Consider the following 20952-nt stretch of genomic DNA (forward strand, 5'->3'; position numbering starts at 1 on the left):
GCTGGCACCTAAACATGGCATCGTCATAACGAGAATGGCTCACGGTCATCCTGGTTGTCCTTCCTTCCCTGATAAACACGTTGGCTCCTTAGGAAACGTTGCTGAGACACTAGAAAACAATGCAAGGTTGTTTGCAGAGCTGGGAAGCTCATAACCGGCATCTGAACCCCATGATTAGATTACTGCCTTGAAAACACACTCTGGTATATGTCTTTTCTTCACTACATATGCTATTCTGATTTTGTGTGGGTGTATTATTCAGATTGAAGCCTTTAGCTTCTTTGCTTCCGGCGGGGGCTCGTCTCCACCCTCGCTGCACAAATACGTTCAAACTGAAAGATGAATAATTTGCTGCTGATTTATCAAGAAATAATTTGCAATGAATTACTGGGAAATTCTGCGTCCAAAAATCTAGCATTTTTTTTTAAATGTCTGTTTGCCCAAAGTCGCTCATGCGGGAGTCTTCGATTGGTTGAGTCTGGGGTGGGGGATCATGCCTGATGCGTTGCTATTGTTTGTGATTGGTGTTTACACTGACCTATCTCATCAGTCTTTTCTGACTGAACCAATTGCCTTGCACCAAAAAGGAATTGCTGTGTGTTACAATTGTTACCAGAGTCTCCCATACCCCAGCTATTAATATTGATTATGTAGATTATAACGTTACTTAATGCCTACGTTTCACTACTGTCTGTAAATTAATAAGCTACACATTGAAATAAATAAATTTGTTTATAAATTGATGTGCCCACCCCCCTCCCTAAAATGGCAGGCTACAAACCCCATTGTCTCTCCCTATTGGGCTGACTAACAGGCCTGATGCCACCAATTATCTATTGTCTGCTGTTGCTCCCTTCGCACTCCAAACATGGGCGCCCTGCTAACCACCTGACTGCTGCCCCCATAGGCTGCAGACCGCGAGCAATGATGTGAGAAATCCATTGCGCATTGCGCTATTGCTAATTCACCAGTGGATCATCCCTCCCCGTCCTCTCCCGGGGGCACAGGCGTGCTTAGAATATGGTTCCTCAGAGTGTTGGTCTCTCTCCAGTACATTGTTCATAGTGGCCATTTCTCATGCATTATTCTGGACACTGAGCGCTGGGCATGGGGAGTACCAACTGAACCATTGGGGAGCTCGCACAGTGGTTATTCATTAGCAGGGTTTGTCTGTTCCTCCCCATATTATTTTTCCTCCTGAGGTCGCCTCACATTGCACACCTTCCACGACCAAGAAGATGAACAGGAGACCTGCACCCAAGCTTCACCCAAAGGTGCTCCACTGTTTGGGGGGGCAGGATAGCTTCTGTACAGTAAAGAGTGCAGAATTGCTGCTTGCCCTTCACTATTTTCGTCCAAGTGGCCATTGTTGATGAGTGAGTCTTGCCCATGAGTGTTGGCAAGCCATTTACCCACGCGGGCATCACAGCCAGGACCGATTCTGCTCTTGTCCCGACACCGACACACATACACTTCTAGCAGGGTCATTGAGTAGCAATCAGGAGCAGGAACCCTGGCTGATTTTCCAATCCCTATTCCAGGGGCGCTGGGGACAATTGTACCTCCCTTTCCACCGTCTTGGCTGAGATCAAGTAAAGCAGAGACCGGGGATGGAACCTGGGACTTTCCTGGTATGTATGGTTCAGCTACTCACTGGATAAACTCACTGAGCCATCAGATTTGATGACTATTAAATGAATGACAAGTTCAGTAATGTAGACATCTGGTAGCCGACTGCACAACGTGGTCGCCAAAGAGCATGGCATTATCATTCGCTATCAAGTGGAGACCAAACACTTCCCTCACAGGGTATAATCATCCCAGGGGGCTTTCTCACACATCCTAGCTACCAGCTATACAGCCAAACTGGCTGAGACCTGGGTGGAGGTCTCCTGCCCATCCTCTCACCTGGGAATGGCACAAAGCAAGGGAAGAGGAGAAAATAATTATTCCTTCAAAATATTTTGTTTGCAGATATCAGCTCTTCACGGAGGCAGCCAAATTTGAGCATCATCCCGTACTGTACACACAACTGGGTCCAGTGACGCAGACCTCGTGTCAAACTAGGCAGCGGACACCGCTGCATTAACAAGACAGTCACTGTGGGGAGTTTGACCTCTTAAACCAGGCGACCGAGACAAGTGGTTTGTGTATAGAATGGACCTAGAATCGGCCATGTTTCAATCGGTGGGATGGAAACCCAGCTCGTACCTTCATAAAAATGTAAATTTTCCCCTTCCCCGGATTGTTTCCTTTTGCCCATTTATCAATTCCAAACCCTTTAATCTTTCCATAAACCCAGACAAATCCAGTCGTGCCCCCAGATTTCCCAAGAGTACAATGGTTGACTACAATGATCAAGGCCCCTGGTTTGTGGCTTTCACAGAAAAACGAATGGAATCATGGAACACGATCCCCTAAACATTGGTTAAAAAACCCCCATGTAATAAAAATCAGACTCATCTTATTGTCACCATAAGCCCAGAGTATAGGGAATAACAGCCCCTTCGTATCTTACAGTCAAAACCGTTGGTTTATTACAGAGTGCAATCTCCCAAACGCACCGCTAAGAATCCAATATAATAAAAATGTATTCAGTCACAGTAAACCAGTAGTCCAATAAACCAGTGGCCCAGCAATAATTCAGGTCAACTGATTACCCTCCAGTTCCCCTACATCATTTACACTGTTGTATAACCTCCATGAAATAATCATCTCCATTTTCTTGTCATTTCTGATTTCTTGCTGTTCCCAAACCCCTTAACATTGCCCAAGATTTTCCACTTTGGACCATTTCGCCTATGCACAAAATACGAAATTGACGGGCAGGAAAAAACCAGTAGGTCCATCAAGCCTGTCCCCACCCCACCCCATACCACGATGGCCGGAGCATCCTGACTAAAATGTCAATGTCAGATTCCCCTCCTGTCCCTCAACATGGAGAAGTGATTTATTAATCAAACTTTCACTGCCTCTGGGGCCTTTCATGCAAAACTGCGGTACTTAATCCGTGCAGCACGATGTGCTTGACACAAGATATCGTTCCATGTGAAGTAGGAAAATCTACTCACTTTCACATTTGCTGAGGGACATGGGTGAAATCCAGCTTCATTGGGACCTAGGCACTGGGTGCTTGGTAATATGGTGAGACTGCTCTGTACATTCCACATGTAATGTTAAATACAGCCTCTGTATCTCCATGTGACACTAGTCCATTTTATTTTGTGATGCTTGCCCTCCATTCAAGGGCAACCTCAGTTTTGTCCCTATTCTATCTAGGACCCACACCTTCAGTGTCAAAAGGATGAACCAACATTCATTTCCGAAGGCGTCTGCTTACGCTCCCTTCTTTAACCAACAACCAAAAGGCGGCTGATTATTGAAGCACAACGTGATACGTCAGCTTGTTAGCACTCTTGTCTCTGGATCAGAAGGCTGGCACTCCAGTGCAGTGCTGGAGGAATCCTGCAATGTCAGAGGAGCCCATCCTTCAGATAAAGACTAAGACGTTAAACCAAAGCCCTATCCCCCTGCTCTGGTGGATGTTAAAGGTCCCACGGTACTAGTCAAAAAAGAACAAGAAGTTCTCCCGGTGTCCTGGCCAAAATTCCTCTCAACCAACACCACCAACAAAGAAAAATAGCAACTGATCATTCATTGCTGTTTGTGGCATGTTCCTGGTGCAAAATGGCTGCCATGTTCGCCTACATAACAACAATTACTGCTTTCCAAAAGAAATTCATTGTGTTTTCCGCTGTTCCAACACGGCAAGGGACTACAAAATAAAGGTACCTTTACCCATCCAGTTCTCATGGCTCCCAATCAAGATGCACTGTTATCTCCAACCAGTGCCTCACCAACTGGCATAGTTCAGTTCAACAACCAAACAGATTGGAGGATTGGGTTGTGGCCTTTAACTCCCTGGCACAGTGACTCACCCCCTGGCTGTTACAATGCTTATCGGACCCTCTTAGTACGAGGCAGATTAATTGATGTCAACAATATATTTTTCAGTTGACCAGCAGGGTCGCAGTAGATGTTGCCGATTATTTTGAGAGGCATGAACCACACAGAATTTCAGCATTAAAGTGTCACAGGCAGGTCACTTCTGTCACCTCTGAACTTTAACCATTCTCACTTTCACGTGTTAACAGGTGACATGACTTGAGAAATGACTTGGGTGAAATTCTTAAATGGGCTGAATTGGGGCCTGTTTGGATTTCCAATCGTGCTCCAATCTCATTCTCACTAGGAAGCACCTAAAATAATTTTAAAAGATGATGATTTTGGATATAATTTGCGTGCTCAAACTCACGACCTTTATCTTTCTACTTTAGCAGATAATCAGCACTATGGAAACTCAGGTGGCAAATGGTCCTACAAGCAACAACACATCCAACGGCCCATCTCTCAACAGCACAAACTGCTCCATACCAATGATGGCAGGGCCCTCGGACGACAGCAAGACCAACCTCATCGTCAACTATTTACCACAGAATATGACGCAGGAGGAGTTCAAGAGCCTGTTTGGCAGCATCGGGGAAATTGAATCTTGCAAGCTCGTCCGTGATAAGATCACAGGTAAAACAAAGAATGGTGTTTTACAATGAGGCAAAACGTTCTCTTTTAAATGTTTCACGCACTGCTTCTGGTCACTCGAATGCTTTATACTCGGGAGTGCATCTGTCCTGTACTTTATCTCCCCGTCAGCTGGAGTATTGTTTCCAATTCTGGGCACCACACTGTAGGAAGGATGTCAGGGGATTGGAGAGGGTGCAGAGGAGATTTACTAGAATGGTACCAGGTATGAGGGACTGCAGTTATGTGGAGAGACTGGAGAAGCTGGGGTTGTTCCCCTTAGAGCAGAGAAGGTTAAGGGAAGATTTAATAGAGGTCTTCAAAATTATATGAGGTTTTAATAAAGGAGATAGGGACAAACTATTTCCATTGGCAGGAGGGTTGTTAACCAGAGGACACAGATTTAAGGTAATTGGCAAAAGAACCTGAGGAGAGATGAGGAGAAAATTTTATTTATTTACAGTGAATTGTTATGATCTGGAAAGCACTGCCTGAAAGGGCGGTGGAAGCCGATTCTATCGTAACTTTCAAAAGGGAAATGGATATATGCTTGAAAAGGAAAAATTTGCAGGACTATGGGGAAAGAGCAGGGGGAGTGGGACTAATTAGATCGCTCTTTCAAAAAGCCAGCACAAGCACGATGGGCCGAATGGCCTCCATCTGTGCTGTGATACCAGAGCTTAAAGGATTAAATTATGAGGACAGGTTGCATAAACTTATTTTGTATTCCCTTGAGTTTAGACAGTTGAGGGGTGATGTAATTAAGGGAATTTATAGAGTAGATAGAGAGAAACTATTTCCTCTGGTGGGGAAATCTAGGATGAAGGGGGCACAATCTTAAAATTCTAGGCCATTCAAGAGTAAAATCAACAAGCATTTTCTCACACAAAGAGTGGTGGCAATCTGGAACTCTCTCCCCCACAAAAGGCAATGGATGCAGGGTCAATTAACCTTTACAAGACGGAGATAAACAGATTAATATTTAGGTAAGAGTACCAAAGGTTATGGATCAATGTTAGGCAAATGGAGTCAAGCTACAGATCAGCCATGATCTAAGTGAATGACGGAACAGGCTCGAGGGGTCGAATGGCCTACTCCTGTTCCTATAATCCAAAAAAAAGCAGGCGCGGCAGTAATGGGAAAGCTCTCCCTGATCAGTTGAAGCTCGGATCAGATGTAAAAGGACTATCACAGCGTGTCTAACCCAAACAATATCACCTGACCTGGGAGTGCTAATCTGAGATATAAAAGCAGAAAATGCCGGAAATACCCAGCGGGTCAGGCAGCATCTGCGGAGAAAGAAATAGATACAGATTAGCACTTTGAATCAATGCTAATCCCGGCACTATTCTCTCTAATTTCCTCAGTTTAAAACTTCACCCAAAAATATAACATTTGTCAAAAGGAGTTTCGGGTCAGAAATAAATTTAAGTGAACAGAATTAACGGGCAAAATTGAGCGACAGAGGATTTTGTTAGAGGGATGCTGAGACTTTTAAACGCGACACATTTTTAAAACTATGACAATTAATAGCCCCTTTATATTAAAAGATAAATAAAATTAAAGTCCTAAAATTTAAAATTGTACAAAAATAAAAGGTTTGTCCAGTTACACTGTCAGTGGAGTAGGAAACTGAGATCAAAGGGGATGGGTAGGCTACATAAATTTAGCAATGGCTCTGAGGCCTACATTCAGGATCCCCAAAACTCCCACATTTTTGTTCATTGTTCATAAAACGTTTAAGAGTTTATCACAATAACTGTCTTAATTTCATTTGGAGGTTTACAGCAGTGTCAAACTGAACTGCAAAGCACAATTCCCATTGTTTTCTAAACCAAGTTAATGTATTTGTAACATTAGTGACTTAAACTAGTGGGTTCTGCAGGGCTCAGTACCAGGTCCCTTGCTTTTTGTGGTTTATATCAGTGATTTAGACTTAAATATAGGGAGCATGATTAAGAAGTTTGCAGATGATACAAAAATTGACCGTGTGGTTGATAGTGAGGGGGAAAGCTGTAGACTGCAGGAAGATGTCAATGGACTGGTCAGGTGGGCAGAAAAGTGGCAAATGGAATTCAAACCGGAGAAGTGTGAGGTAATGCATTTGGGGAGGGCAAACAAGGCAAGGGAATACACAATAAATGGGAGGACACTGAAAGGTGTAGAGGAAGTGAGGGACCTTAGAGTGTATGTCCACAGATCCCTGAAGGTAGCAGGACAGGTAGATAAGGTGGTTAAGAAGGCAACTTTCCTTTATTAGCCGAGGCACAGAATATAAGAGCAGGGAGGTTATGCTAGAACGGTATAAAACATTAGTTAGGCCACAGCTTGAGTACTGCGTGCAGTTCTGGTCACATTACAAGAAGGATGTAATTGTACTAGAGAGGGTACAGAGGAGATTTACAAGGATGTTGCCAGGACTGGAGAATTTTAACCATCAGGAATGATTGGATAAGCTGGGTTGGTTTTCTTTGGAACAGAGGAGGCTGAGGGGCGATTTAATTGTGGTGTACAAAATTACAAAGGCACTAGATAGAGTGGACAGGAAGGACCTATTTCCCTTAGCAGAGAGGTCAATAGATTTATAGTGATGGGTAGAGGGGAGCGGAGGAAAAGCTTTTTCACCCAGAGGGTGGTGAGGGTCTGGAACTCACTGACTGAAAGGGTGGTAGAGGCAGAAACCCTCATCACATTTAAAAAGTACTTAGAGATGCACTTGAGGTGCCGTAACCTACAGGGCTACAGACCAAGTGCAGGAAAGTGGGATTAGGCTGGGTGGCTCATTTTTGGCCGGCGCAGACACGATGGGCCGAATGGCCTCCTTCTGTGCCGTAAGTTTTCTATGAAAAGGAACGCTAACCTATTTGTATTCTAACTGCAAATAAACGGAAGGATTTAAATATATATATATTAATTCTGCAAAATTACATAGCTTACATGTATTGTTGAAGAGAAGGAAGATGCCATTTTTGTTTCTACTTCAAAAAGTTTCCATGTCACTTCCTGTAGTAGACAGGAAGTTCTGTTGCATCGCTTTTTGTGGCAAACAGGAAGTTCTACTGCATTTTTAAAAAAATTTGCACACAAAACTTTATTCATTCAATCAATTATGAACAAAAGACAATTCAAAAAAGAACAGTTTGTGGCTAGCAATGAACGAAGTGATGCAATGAAGAAGGGAACATATTCTGATTTTAAATGTTCTCATGACATACTTTAGTCCTCTCATCGAAGTCACAGTTAATAGTTTGAAACTGTCTATTATTACATACTCATGCAAGATATGTATCAAATAATGGAAAGATTCCCAGCATGCTTTATCCCACACAGGGTGTCTCCGAGATCTCTGCGCTCCTCCAATTCTTGCCCTCTTGCGCATCCCCGATTTTCATCGCTCCACTATTGGCGGCCGTGCCTTCAGCTACCTGGGCCCTAAGCTCTGGAATTCCCTCCATAAACCTCTCCACCTCTCTCTCCTCTTTTAAGACGCTCCTTAAAACCTACCTCTTTGACCTAAGCTTTCGGTCACCTCTCCTATCTCCTTGAGTAGCTTGGTGTCAAATTTTGTTTGATAATCGCTGCTGAGAAACGCCTTGGGACTTTTTACTACATTAAAGGCGCTGTATAGATGTTGTTGTGGTTGTCATGTGCCATTACCCAAAACTATTTGGCCATGGTGCTTTCTCTCTATAAGATCCCTGTCTGGTTGTTTTAACACTGTTAGTATCTGGATGAGTCCTGTAGCCATTGTTTGATTCACTATAGGTTAGGAATAGAACGAACTGGTTGTTTGATAGGCAGCTATGATCTCCTCACTATCATTTAATCCTTTATACCTGTGGGCCCCAAATGTACTCTCATCGTATTAAATGGGGTTACCACTATTTACCAAGTCCAAAACTGGACAGAGGAGTTGAATCTTGGCTTGAGTTCTGAACTATGTTTCACCGATGATGACAATTCGTCAGGAACCTTAATTGCCTTGAATCTTCATACCTCCACATCGTGAAACTCAGGAGCAAAGTGGGACTAATTTAAAAACTGGACTTTTGGTCTCCTGTTTACCTCTACAAAAATTTCTGCTCAGAAACTGAACTGTCTGCTCCAAAGTCAGTGACTGGTACTAAATATAAATGCCCATTCACATGGATGATCTGCTGGCACTGTAGGCTAGCATATCACTATATGTGGAGTGGTAGAAAGAGTCATCACATGTTCATCCTGGATGGTGCCAGGCACTACCCTACAAGGAGGAAGGAACAATTAGAAAGGAAAGTTAGACCTGGACTCCTCTCACTTATCTCCCAGTGCCCAGTTACAGAGCAGTACTGGCAGAGGTCTCCTCAGGGGAACCTTGTAAAGCTATGACAAAGCAAAAATTGTGAGGCTAATTACAAAGGCTTGTCTGCGAGGTCATAGTGATGGGGGGGGGGGGGTGGTGAGGAGGGGAGGGTACCATCTTGGGTTGAAATACTTTGAACTGAAGTGTTGTGACATATCAAAAGAGTTTGCAATGCAAAGGAGTGCTACCAAACTCGGCTGAAAGTCCACCATGCCAACTACCAGAGCAAACCCAACCTCGCTGCAGTGCAGACCATTTGCATTATTTTTCATCCCTTTCTGGTTTGCCTAGTCACAGAAGGAGGCCATTCAGCCCAAAGTGCCTATGCTTCATCTCCCCTCTGGTTCTTTTGCCAATTACCTGTTCTACTTAGAGCAGGGAACGTTAAAAGGAGATTTGATAGAGGTGTTCAAAATCCTGAAAGGTTTTGATGGAGTAAATAAGGAGAAGCTGTTTCCAGTGGCAGAGGAGTTGGTAATCAGAAGGCACACATTCATGGTAATTGGCAAAATAACCAGAGGCGAAATGAGAGGGAAAAAAATTGATGCAGCGAGTTGTTATGATCTGGAATTCACTGCCTGAAAGGGTGGTGGAAGCAGATTCAATGATAACTTTCAAAAGGGGAATTGGATAAATACTTAAAGGAGAAAAATTTGCATGGATATGGGGAAAGAGCAGGGGAGTAGGACTAATTGGGCAGCTCTTCCAAAGAGCTGGCACAGGCACGATGGGCTGAATGGTCTCCTTCTGTGCTATCATTCTATGATTCTAACTTAAATCTGATTCCTCTGGTTACCGACCCTCCTGCCAGTGGAAACAGTTTCTCCCTATTTACTCTATCAAAACCCTTCATAGAATTTGAATTTAATAAAATTGCCGGGGATTTGATTCAGGCGCACTGCCCCTTTAATGAACTGTAATTACATTGGGTTCCACGGATTCCCATTTCTTTTATTTCCCTCTCCCACTGGCCCTTATTTGCTGTAGAATTGTGAATGAACTGGCAAATTTTTCAGACCGTATCAACTAAGGCTCAAAGATGATCATAGTCCAAGAGGGAAAGAAGGGGATTGGGTTTTGCCTGATAATACTGGTATTAGAATCATAGAAAGGTTACAGCACGGAAGGAGGCCATTCGGTCCATCGTATCCATGCCAATCCAGCTAGTCCCAATCCCCGCCCTATCCTCGTAGCCCTTCAAATTTTTCCCTTTCAAGTATATATACAGTTCCCTTTTGAAGGCCATGATTGAATCTGCCTCCACCACTCCCTCAGGCAGTGCATTCCAGATCCTAACCACTTGCTGTGTAAAAAAGTTTTTCCTCATATCACCTTTGGTTCTTTTGCCAATCACTTTAAATCTATGTCCTCTGGTTCTTGACCCTTCCACCGATGGGAACAGTTTCTCTCTATCTACTCTGTCTAGACCCTTCATGATTTTGAATACCTATTAAATCTCCCCTCAACCTTCTCCGTTCCAAGGAGAACAACTCCAACTTCTCCAGTCTATCCACGTAACTCAAAGTCCCTCATCCCTGGAATCATTCTAGTAAATCTCTTCTGCACCCTCTCTAAGGCCTCATTCTTCCCACCGAAATGTATCACCTCGCATTTTTTTGCATTAAATTTCATCTGCCACATGTCCACCCATGCCACCAGCCTGACTATATCCTTTTGAAGTCTATCACTATCCTCCTCACTGTTCAATGCACTTCCAAGTTTCATGTCGTCTGTATATTTGGAAATTGTGGCCCTGTACACCCAAGTCCAAGTCATTAATATAGAATGATTACAGCACAGAAGGAGGCCATTCGGCCCATTGAATCCGTGCCGGCTCTCTGCAAGAGCAATCCAGCTAGTCCCACTCCCCCACCCTTTCCCCGTAGCCCTGCAAATATTTTCCCTTCAAGTACTTACCAAATTCCCTTTTGAAGGCCATGATTGAATCTGCCTCCACCACCCTTTCAGGCAGCGCATTCCAGATCCTAACCACTCGCTATGTAAAAAAGTTTTTCCTCATGTCACCTTTGGTTCTTTTGTCAATCACCTTAAATATATATCAAGAAAAGCAGTGGTCCTAGTACCGACCCCTGGGGAACACCACTGCGCACCTCCCTCCAGTCTGAAAAACAACCGTTCACCACTACTCTGTTTCCTGTTACTTAGCCAATTCTGTATTCATGTTGCTACTGTCCCTTTTTATTCCATGGGCTCCAATCTTGATTTCAAGCCTATTATGTGGCACTTTATCAAACGCCTTTTGAAAGTCCATATACACCGCATTAACTGCATTGCCCACATCTACCCTTTCTGTTCCCTCATCAAAAAACTCTATCAAGTTAGTTAAACATGATTTGCCTTTAACAAATCCATTCTGGCTTTCCCTAATCAATCCACACTTGTCCAAGTGACTGCTAATTCTGTCCCGGATTATCATTTCTAAAAGTTTCCTCACCACCGAGGTTAAACTGACTGGCCTGTAGTTGCTGGGTTTATCCTTACACCCTTTTTTGAACAAGGGTTTAAATTCGCAATTCTCCAATCCTCTGGCACCACCCCTGTATCTAAGGATGTTTGGAAGATTATGGCCAGTACCTCCGCAATTTCCACCCTTACTTCGTTCAGCAACCTAGGATGCATCCCATCCAGACTGGGTGACTGATCTACTTTAAGTACAGCCAGCCTTTCCAGTACCTCCTCTTTATCAATTTTTAGCCCGTCCACTATCTCAACTATATCTTCCTTTACTGAGACTGGCAGCATCTTCTTTCTTGGTAAAGACAGAAGCAAAATACTCATTTAGTACCTCAGCCATGTCCTCTGCCTCTGTGAGTAGATCTCCTTTTTGGTCCCTAATCAGCCCCACCCTTCCTCTTACTACCCGTTTACTGTTTACAAGCCTATAGAAGACTTTTGAATTCCCTTTTATGTTGGCCGCCAGTCTATTCTCATACTCTCTCTTTGCCCCTCTTATTTCCTTTTTCACTTCCCCTCTGAACTTTCTACATTCAGCCTAGTTCTCACTTGTGTTATCAACCTGACATCTGTCATACGCCCCTTTTTTCTGCTTCATCTTACTCTATCTTTTTTGTCATCCAGGGAGCTCTGGCTTTAGTTGCCCTACCTTTCTCCCTCATGGGAATTTACTTAGACTGTACCCAAACCATCTCCCCCTTAAAGGCTGCCCCCATTGTTCAATTACAGTTTTGCCTGCCAATCTTTGATTCCAATTTACCCGGGCCAGATCTGTTCTCATCCCACTGAAATTGGCCCTCCTCCAATTGAGTATATTTTTACTTTAGAGTGGTCCATGTCCTTTTCCATAGCTATTCTAAACATTATGATACTATGATCGCTGTTCCCTAAATATTCCTCCACTGACACTGCTCCACTTGTCCCGCCTCATTCCCTAAAACCAAATCCAGCAATGCCTCCTTCCTTGTTGGGCTGGAAACGTACTGGTCAAGAAAGTTCTCCTGAACACACTTCAAAAATTCCTCCCCCTCTTTGCCCCTTATATTATTACTGTCCCAGTCTATATTAGGACATTTGAAGTCCCCCGTTATTACCACTCTGAGGCTCTTGCACCTCTCGGTAATATTAGGATTAGTTCACCATGATCTCAACCTCCATTCTCTTTTTTAAAAAACTTTTTATTCAAAGAGTTTCACAACAGTCAAAACCAAGATTACACCGTGCCTAGCCAAGCAAAACAATAAGGGCAAAATGCATTATCATAGAATCATATAGCACAGAAGGAGGCCATTCAGCCCATCATGCCTGTGCTGGCTCTTTGAAAGAGCTATCCACTAGACCCACTCCCCTGCTCTTTCCCAATAGCCCTGCATTTTTTTTTCCTTTTTAAGTATTTATCCAATTCCCTTTTGAAAGTTACTATTGAATCTGCTTCCACCGCCCTTTCAGGCAGTGCGTTACTCGTCGAGTAAAAAAATTTCTCCTGGCTTTTTTGCCTGTTATTTTAAATCTGTGTCCTCTGGTTACCAACCCTCCTGCCAGTGGAAACTATTTCTCCCTATCTACTCTATCAAAACCCCTCATAATTTTGAACACCTCTATTAAATTTCCCCTTAATCTTCTCCACTCTGATAAAATACGTCACCATAAAGAAGGCCAACAGCATTCTGGGTTTATAAAGAGTACAAGAGTTAGACCACACTTAGAGTACTGTGTGCACTTTTGGGCACCCCATTGTGGAAAGGACAATAATGCCATACAGAGCATGCAGGGTAGATTCACTAGAATGATGCCAGGGATGGGAAACCATAGATGTGAGGAGACGCTTGAGAATTTGGGACTATTTCTACTGAATCAGAGAAGGCTACGAAAAGATTTAATAGAGGTTGTTATAATTACGAAGGGCTTTGATAAAGTGAATAGGGAAAGGCTATTTGGTCTGGTTGGAGAATCAGTAACAAGGCATCATCAATTTAAGAGAGAGGTCAGGAGAAATCTCTTTACACAGGGGGCTGTTGGAGCAGAGAATGCTTTGCCACAGGGAATGGTTGAGGCAGAGACAATTGCATATTTTAAAGGAACATTGGGTAAATATTTGAAGCAGAGGAAGATACAGGACTATGAGGAGGGAGTGGGGCAGTGGGATGAATTTTGGATTGCTCCAGCAAAGAGCAAGCACGGACTTTAGCTGTAAACTTCTTCGGTTCTATGGTCACCAATTTGCAAATGGTGACACTAACCACGAGTATAAAACAAACACGAGACCAACATAAGACATCAAATCTGATAGATACACAATTATTCCAAAATAGACACGATTCCACAATAGCACATGAAGAGGGGAATACCCAAGTCTGCTGGGTTGGACCAAGATATATTTGGATGCCCTTGAGATCAGAAAACACAATCTAATAATTGAGGCCAGAACTAACTGTATCTTTGCTAAGTTATGAATAATGAGCATGGGTCATATTTTATTCCAAACTCCAGGACAGAATGTGTGTGTTGATCCTAACTTGCGAGGAACCATTTCTTTGTTCACGTAGACGAACTGAAGGTTTACTGTTCAACAACAATCAGGATGTACCTCGCCTGAAGTCCACCACAACATTCTTCCTTTGAGTTATTATCCATAAACGTAAAGGTCTTGCATTCCCATGCATGTCTATGAAACTTCATACGCCACAAATATATAAAAAGAGAGAGCGAAAGAAAATCTGGCATTCTTGCTGGTTTCTTCTGACCTGGAGTTGGAAACATACAAGCAATTGCAAACTTCCATCACTGACAACAATTAACCTCTAATTGACCTTGAGACATGCTTATTTACAGAAATAATGGGCCAGATTTTGCTGTGAGCGGCGAAAGAACGGACCTAGCCGCTCGTTAGACTGCAACTTGCCCATAGGAGTACTATGGGGTTTTGCACGGCAAGTTACTGACAGCCAAACATCCAAACTGGGCAGCATCCCCTACAGGGCATCTGGGACCTGTGTGAACAGGGCAAGCGACTGTGTATCTCCTTAACCAATCAGATTGAAGAATAGTTAACGAGGCTGAACCAGGAAGTGTAAGTTAGAATACGAATTCAATCTCAAATCAAGAGAGATAAAGTGAGGGAAAGAAAGATTGGATTAAGAGAGAGATAAAAGAGACAAAAAAAATTAAAAATGTATTTAAAGATTTTTTTAAATCTCCAACAATAATTAAAAGCTGCAGGAATAAGACTCCACACTTGTAAAAGTTAATTTTCAATGCCAGAGAGGTTGTTCATCAGTATTTACCACGCCGTTAAAACCGTGCTGAGACTAGGATGGACAAACCCTAACCTTTTGTGGAGAGTTTAGTCCCTATCTACGCCATCAGTGCAGGAACTTCAGTGCCGTCCGTTCAATACATTTGAACGGGGAGCCAGACAGCGAGATGCCGTTTTTGCGGAGCGTATGGAGGATCGGCGCATCTCTGACGGCAACTTCCGCATTTTCACGTTTAACTGCGCATCTGCCCCTCGCCGGAAGTTGCTGTCCGATTTGCGCATAAATAACAGTGAGCGCCATTAGCCTCCCCGTTATTTTCACAGCAAAATCCAGCCCATTATGTCTTAAAGGAACAGGGAAAGTCCGACATAGAGCTCCCTGAGTAGCAGAATAATACATTGTGCGTTATAGAGCAAATCATCTCCGTCGTTATAAAACATTATATCATGAGAATTGTCATGGGAGATCTGCCAGAACCGTCTTGGACAGCAACGGTAAAGGGGTCGGATTGCATCAACCACCCATTTTACATCTTGCTTGATGCTCAATTCTCTTGAGGTTCACAGATCCCTGAAGGTAGCAGGACAGGCAGATAAGGCAGTTAAGAAGGCATACGGGGTTCTTTCCTTTAATAGCCGAGGCACAGAATATAAGAGCGGGGAGGTTTTGCTAGAACGGTATAAAACATTAGTTAGGCCACTGTTGGAGTAGTACGTACAGGTCTGGTCACCACATTACAGGAAAGATGTGATTGCATAAGAGAAGGTACAAAGGAGATTTACGAGGATGTGGCCAGGACTGGAGAATTTTAGCTATGAGGAAAGATTGGAAAGGCTGGGGTTGTTTTTTTTTGGAACAAAGGAGGCTGAAGGGAGATTTAATTGAGCTGTATAAAATTATGAGGGGCCTCGATAGAGAGGATAGGAAGGACCTATTTCCCTTAGCAGAGGGGTCAATAACCAGGGGGCATAGATTTAAAGTGATTGGTAGACAGATTAGAGGGGAGCTGAGGAAAAATAATTTCACCCAGAGGGTGGTGAGGGTCTGGAACTCACTGCCTGAGAGGGTGGTAGAGGCAGAAACCCTCATCACATTTAAAAAGTACTTAGAGATGCACTTGAAGTGCCGTAACCTACAGGGCTACGGACCAAGTGCTGGAAAGTGGGATTAAGCTAGGTGGCTCATTTTTGGACGGTGCAGACACAATGGGCCAAATGGCCTCCTTCTGTGCCATGAATTTTCTATGATTCTATCAAAAGGAACATTAACTTGTTTGTATTCTAACTGCAAATATACTGAGGGATTTAAATATATATATATATATATATTAATTCTGCAAAATTTCATAGCTTACATGGATCGTTGAAGAGAAGGATGATGCCATTTTTCTTTCTACTTCAAAAAGTTTCCATGTCACTTCCTGTAGTAGACAGGAAGTTGTGTTGCATCAGACACGATGGCCTCCTTCTGTGCCGTAAATTTCTATGATTATATGAACTGAATATCAGACGGGGTGGAGAACGGGCGCCCGATTAGATAGCGCCTATTTTGCACCCAAGACAAATTTCTACCCCAAAATCTCTAAATCTAAAAGAGGGTAGAGAGAAATCCTACGGTTGGACATTGGGATGAACAAATTTATTCTGGCCTCTTGCTCATCCCCAATTTTCATCGGTCCACCATTGGCGGCAGTGCCTTTAACTGTCTAGGCCCTAAACTCTGGAATTCCCTCCCTAAATCTTTTTGCCTCTCTGTCCTCCTTTCGGATGCTCCTTAAAACCTACCTCTTTGACCAATTTCCACCCTTACTTCCCTCAGTAACCAATGACGCATTCCATCTGGACCGGGTGACTTTTCTACCTTGAGTTCAGCCAACCTTTTAAGTATCTCCTCTTTATCCAAGCTGTAGGTCACCTATCCGAATATCTCCTTATGTGACTCGGTTTTCAAATTTTGTTTGATAATCGCTCTCGTGAAGCGCCGTGGGACGTTTTACTACGTTAAAAGCGCTACATAAATGCAAATTGTTGTTATTGTAAACATTTACCTGAACGACCTCTGCAGGCAGACAGGAATTCAGTTTAACGTGTCATCGAAAGGAGAGCACCTCTAAATAATGCAGCACTCCCTCAATAGGAGCTGAAGTCCTGGAGTGTGGGTGGACGCTAATAAACCACAGATTATCTAATTGTGTTAAAGGCGCTATATAAATGCAAGTTATTGTTGTTGTTCGGTTGTCTGCAGACATCAAGATTTTGCTTGCGGCATTGGGTGAGGCTCACCCTACACTCAGTACTCCAGCTTGATTGGACATGGACTTGTCCTCCAGTCAAGGCTGTTTCAGCGCACTTCCCTCAAAAACAAGCTGACTGAACCAGTAAACAGCGGCAACACCCAATCGGCCTTTCTACGCCTGTTAAACCTCACACTGCTCTCTCATACCCATTCTTCGCAATCATGATTTTCTTACTTGTGAGGACAATTCCCTGCCTGTTGTCACTTTTCCACACAGACAACTTCAAGTGTTGGTGCACCTTCCTGTCATATTCCTGCTACACCAGATGTTTAGAGCACTCTCTAAATCACTTTGCCATGTCATAGTCACAGCAGCTTCAGATAAAAAGGCTGTTTGTGTTGGGGAATATTTCTCTGGAGCAAATCGTTGTTTGTCATCCCCTCATTTGAGGGAAGGAGGCTGACAAACCATAAGTGCATCGCAACTACTTGTGTTCACAGATCAAGTGTCTCAGGAACGTCTTAAACCATTTCACACGCATCTACTTTGAAGTTCGGTCGCTGTTGTTCCCTGTTATACTCCCTATTTATTTTAACTTTTGTGGGACTGGGACAGCAGTGTCGGTAAAACCAATTGAAACCTTCAAGGAAATGGAGTACCTGCTGTGTTCACTAAATAGAACAATTAAATGCACTGTCCTGCCTGTGAGCTATTGTACCAGCTGCGTGCATAGTGACTTGGGGACTAGTTGCTATGGAGTATCTCTGACTGTGTTATATGACATTATATCAAACACAGCAATATTTCACGTTTGAACATTACACGGGTCTTGCAGCAACTTACAGAGAGAATAATGGAGATCTGGGAGTGACTATAACAGAGAATAATGAAGATCTGAGAGTACATAGGATGGAACATAGGTACACAGGAACAGGAGAAGGCCATTCAGCCTCTCAAGCCTATTCCGCCATTCAATTAGATCATGGCTGATCTGTATCTTAACTCCATCGACCCACCTTGATTCCGTAACCCTTAATACCCTTGCCTAACAAAAATCTATCAATCTCAGTTTTGAAATTTTCAATTGACCCCCAGCCTCATCAGGTTTTTTTGGGGGAAGAGAGTTCCAGATTTCCACTACCCTTTGTGTGAAGACGTGCTTCCTGACATCACTCCTGAGCAGCCTGGTTCTCATTTTAAGGTTATGCGCCCTTGTTCTGGACTCTCCCACCGGAGGAAATAGTTTCTCTCTATTTAACCTATCAACCCCCTTAATCATCTTAAGCACCACATTAGATCACCCCTTAATCTTCTATATTCTGGTAACAGAATAATGGAGATCTGGGAGTGGCTATAACAAAATAATGGAGATCTGGGAGTGACTATAACAGAAGATGATGGAGATCTGGGAGTGGCCATAACAGAAGATAATGGAGATCTGGGAGTGGCTATAACAAAATAATGGTGATCTAGGAGTGACTATAACAGAAGATAATGGAGATCTGGGAGTGGCTATAACAAAATAATGGTGATCTAGGAGTGACTATAACAGAAGATAATGGAGATCTGGGAGTGGCTATAATAGAATAATGGAGATCTGGGAGTGGCTATAACAGAAGATAATGGAGATCTGGGAGTGACTATAACAAAGTATAATGGTGGTCTGGGAGGGAGTATAACTGAGATTAATGGAGATCATTTAGTGACAATAACAGAATAACGGGGATCTGGAGGTGACTATAACAGAATAATAGAGTGACTATAACAGAGAATAATGAGTATTGGAGAATTATAACAATCAAGAATTGACAATCACGGCTATCTGGGAGTGATTACATAGAGATTATACCAAAAATCTTGATGCCTCAATCACTCCCACTTATCTGTTATTCTATGTATAAGCTATGCAAACACTCCTACTAGATTATATCCTGCAATCCATTTTCTCTACATCATTTAGTTTACAATTCACAATAATGTAATTGTATTTGGTCATCTTATAATAAAATATGCAAACAATATTTCAGATGTACATTTCCGTCGAGTACAAATTAGCAGAATATTTGCATATTTCCGTCCCCTTTAAGAAGTAGCTGGTATTACAATTTGTTTTTTTGGCCTAAATTTTAAAACTCAAAAATAGCGCTATTTTTGTGCAGTAGAAATCAACGCAAGACTATTAAATGCATATTCTCACTGTATGGGGAGGCGAGGAATACTTGGGCAGGTGGGGTTTCTGCCAGCTCTAGAAATTTGCTGCACCACATCTGGGCTCAATTGTTAGCCAGAGAAGGTTTTGGGTTCAAGTCGCACCCCGGAACTTGACCACATAATCTAGTCCGACCAGTGCAGTACTGGAGGGGTGCTGCAATGTTGGAAGTGTTGTCCCTTGGATGCTACATTAAACCGAGCCTCACCTACCTGCTCCACTCAAACAGGTGGACACTGAAGATTCCATAACACTCTTTGAAGAAGAGTGGGGAGTTTTCCAATGTCGTAGCCAACATTCCTCCCACAACCTTAGACAGCACCTCCCAAACCAGCGACCTCCACCACCTAGAAGGACAAGGGCAGCAGGTGCGTGGGAACACCATCACCTCCAGGTTCTCTTCCAAGTCACACACCATCCCGACTTGGACGTATATCGGCCGTTCCTTCATCGTCACTGGGTCAAAATCCTGGAACTCCCTTCCTAACAACACTGTGGGAGAACCTTCACCACACGGACTGCAGCAGTTCAAGAAAAAGGCCCACCACCACCTTCTCAAGGCGCAACTAGGGACGGGCAATAAATGCCGGCCTCGCCAGCAGCGCCCATTTAAAAAAGTGTTAAAAAACTATAGCACCAAAAACAGATTAGCAATTTACTCAGCTTGTTGCTGTTTGTGGTATCTTGCTATGCCAAAATGGCTGACGTGTTTTAAATAACAACAGTCCCTGCACTTCAAAACAATTCATTGCGTGAAATGCTTCAAGACGTGATAAGGAATTCACTGTCGACAAGTGTGAGGTGGTACATATGGGTAAAGAAATAATTATACTTTAATTCCAATTACACTTTGAATGGGGGAAGGTTGGGAAGAGCGGAAGGATTTGGGGATTCAGGCTCACAAGAAGTTTAAAGCAGCACCTCAACTGGAAAAGGCCATAATTAAAACTACCACTGGGTTTTAAGGCAAGAGGTATGGAATGTAAAAGCTGAGATGTAATGGTGAATCTATGTAAAACCTTAGTAAGATTGCAGTGTGCTGTTTTGGGCTACACACTATAGGAAGGATATTGAGGCAAAAGAGAGGGTACTGTGCAGATTCACTAGGGCATTGCCTGGCATGAGGAAATACAAATACAAAGAAAGATTTGATAAACTAGGGCTGTTTTCATTAGAACAGAGGAGATTAAGGAGTGATTTGATAGAGGTGTTTAAAATATGAAGGAATGGGGCAGGGTAGAGAGAAACAGAGTGTTTCCTGTCTAGAATGAGGGGGGCGTAGATATAAGATTAAATGTAAGAGATTTAGGACAGAGAGCAGGAGAAGCTTCTTTTACTCGGAGGGGTGTGAGGTTGTGGGACTCGCTACTAGAATTTGTGATTGAAGGAGAGACCACGTCAACATTTAAGAATAGAGTGGAGAGGTGGTCGAAGGAACGGACAATAAAGGGATTTGGGAACGGGATAAACACCAACTGGACTGGTTAGGCCTGTTTGCATCTTGTAATTTCTATGTATGGAGTATATAAATATAAGTCTTTCTTTTGTTGGCTGTTGGGGAAAGTACAAACTGCAGCAGACTCCATATCAGCTTCAGGGCAAACACTTACCCGCATGGATTTCAAGGCCTGGTCTGCAGTTGTAGCTTGGTTAAGTTGGTAGCACTCTTACCTCTGACTCAGTAATGGTTGTAGGTTCAAGCCCCACTCTAGAGACTTGAGCCTGTAATCCAGGCTGATGCTCCCAGCACAGTACTGAGGGAGTGCTGTACTGTCGGAGGTGCTGTCTTTTCAACGTAAACCAAGGGCCCTGTTCAGATGGATGTAAAAATGTCACGACACTTTTTTTCGAAGAT

The 20952-nt window shown here is 43.2% G+C and overlaps 1 protein-coding gene across 4 annotated transcripts in view; it reads left to right on the forward strand.

Moving 5' to 3' along the window:
• The first annotated feature begins 4334 nt into the window (after nucleotides 1-4334).
• LOC137304286 (ELAV-like protein 2) overlaps nucleotides 4335-20952 on the forward strand; it is a 50541-nt gene continuing 33923 nt past the window's right edge. For all 4 annotated transcript variants that reach the window (XM_067972836.1, XM_067972835.1, XM_067972838.1 and 1 more), the window contains exon 1: nucleotides 4335-4581. In XM_067972836.1, coding sequence (XP_067828937.1) covers nucleotides 4353-4581 — 229 coding nt within the window. In that variant the 5' untranslated portion in view covers nucleotides 4335-4352. The remainder of the gene's footprint in view (nucleotides 4582-20952) is intronic.

This window comes from Heptranchias perlo, chromosome 37, assembly GCF_035084215.1.
Source record: "Heptranchias perlo isolate sHepPer1 chromosome 37, sHepPer1.hap1, whole genome shotgun sequence".
Lineage (NCBI taxonomy): Eukaryota > Metazoa > Chordata > Chondrichthyes > Hexanchiformes > Hexanchidae > Heptranchias > Heptranchias perlo.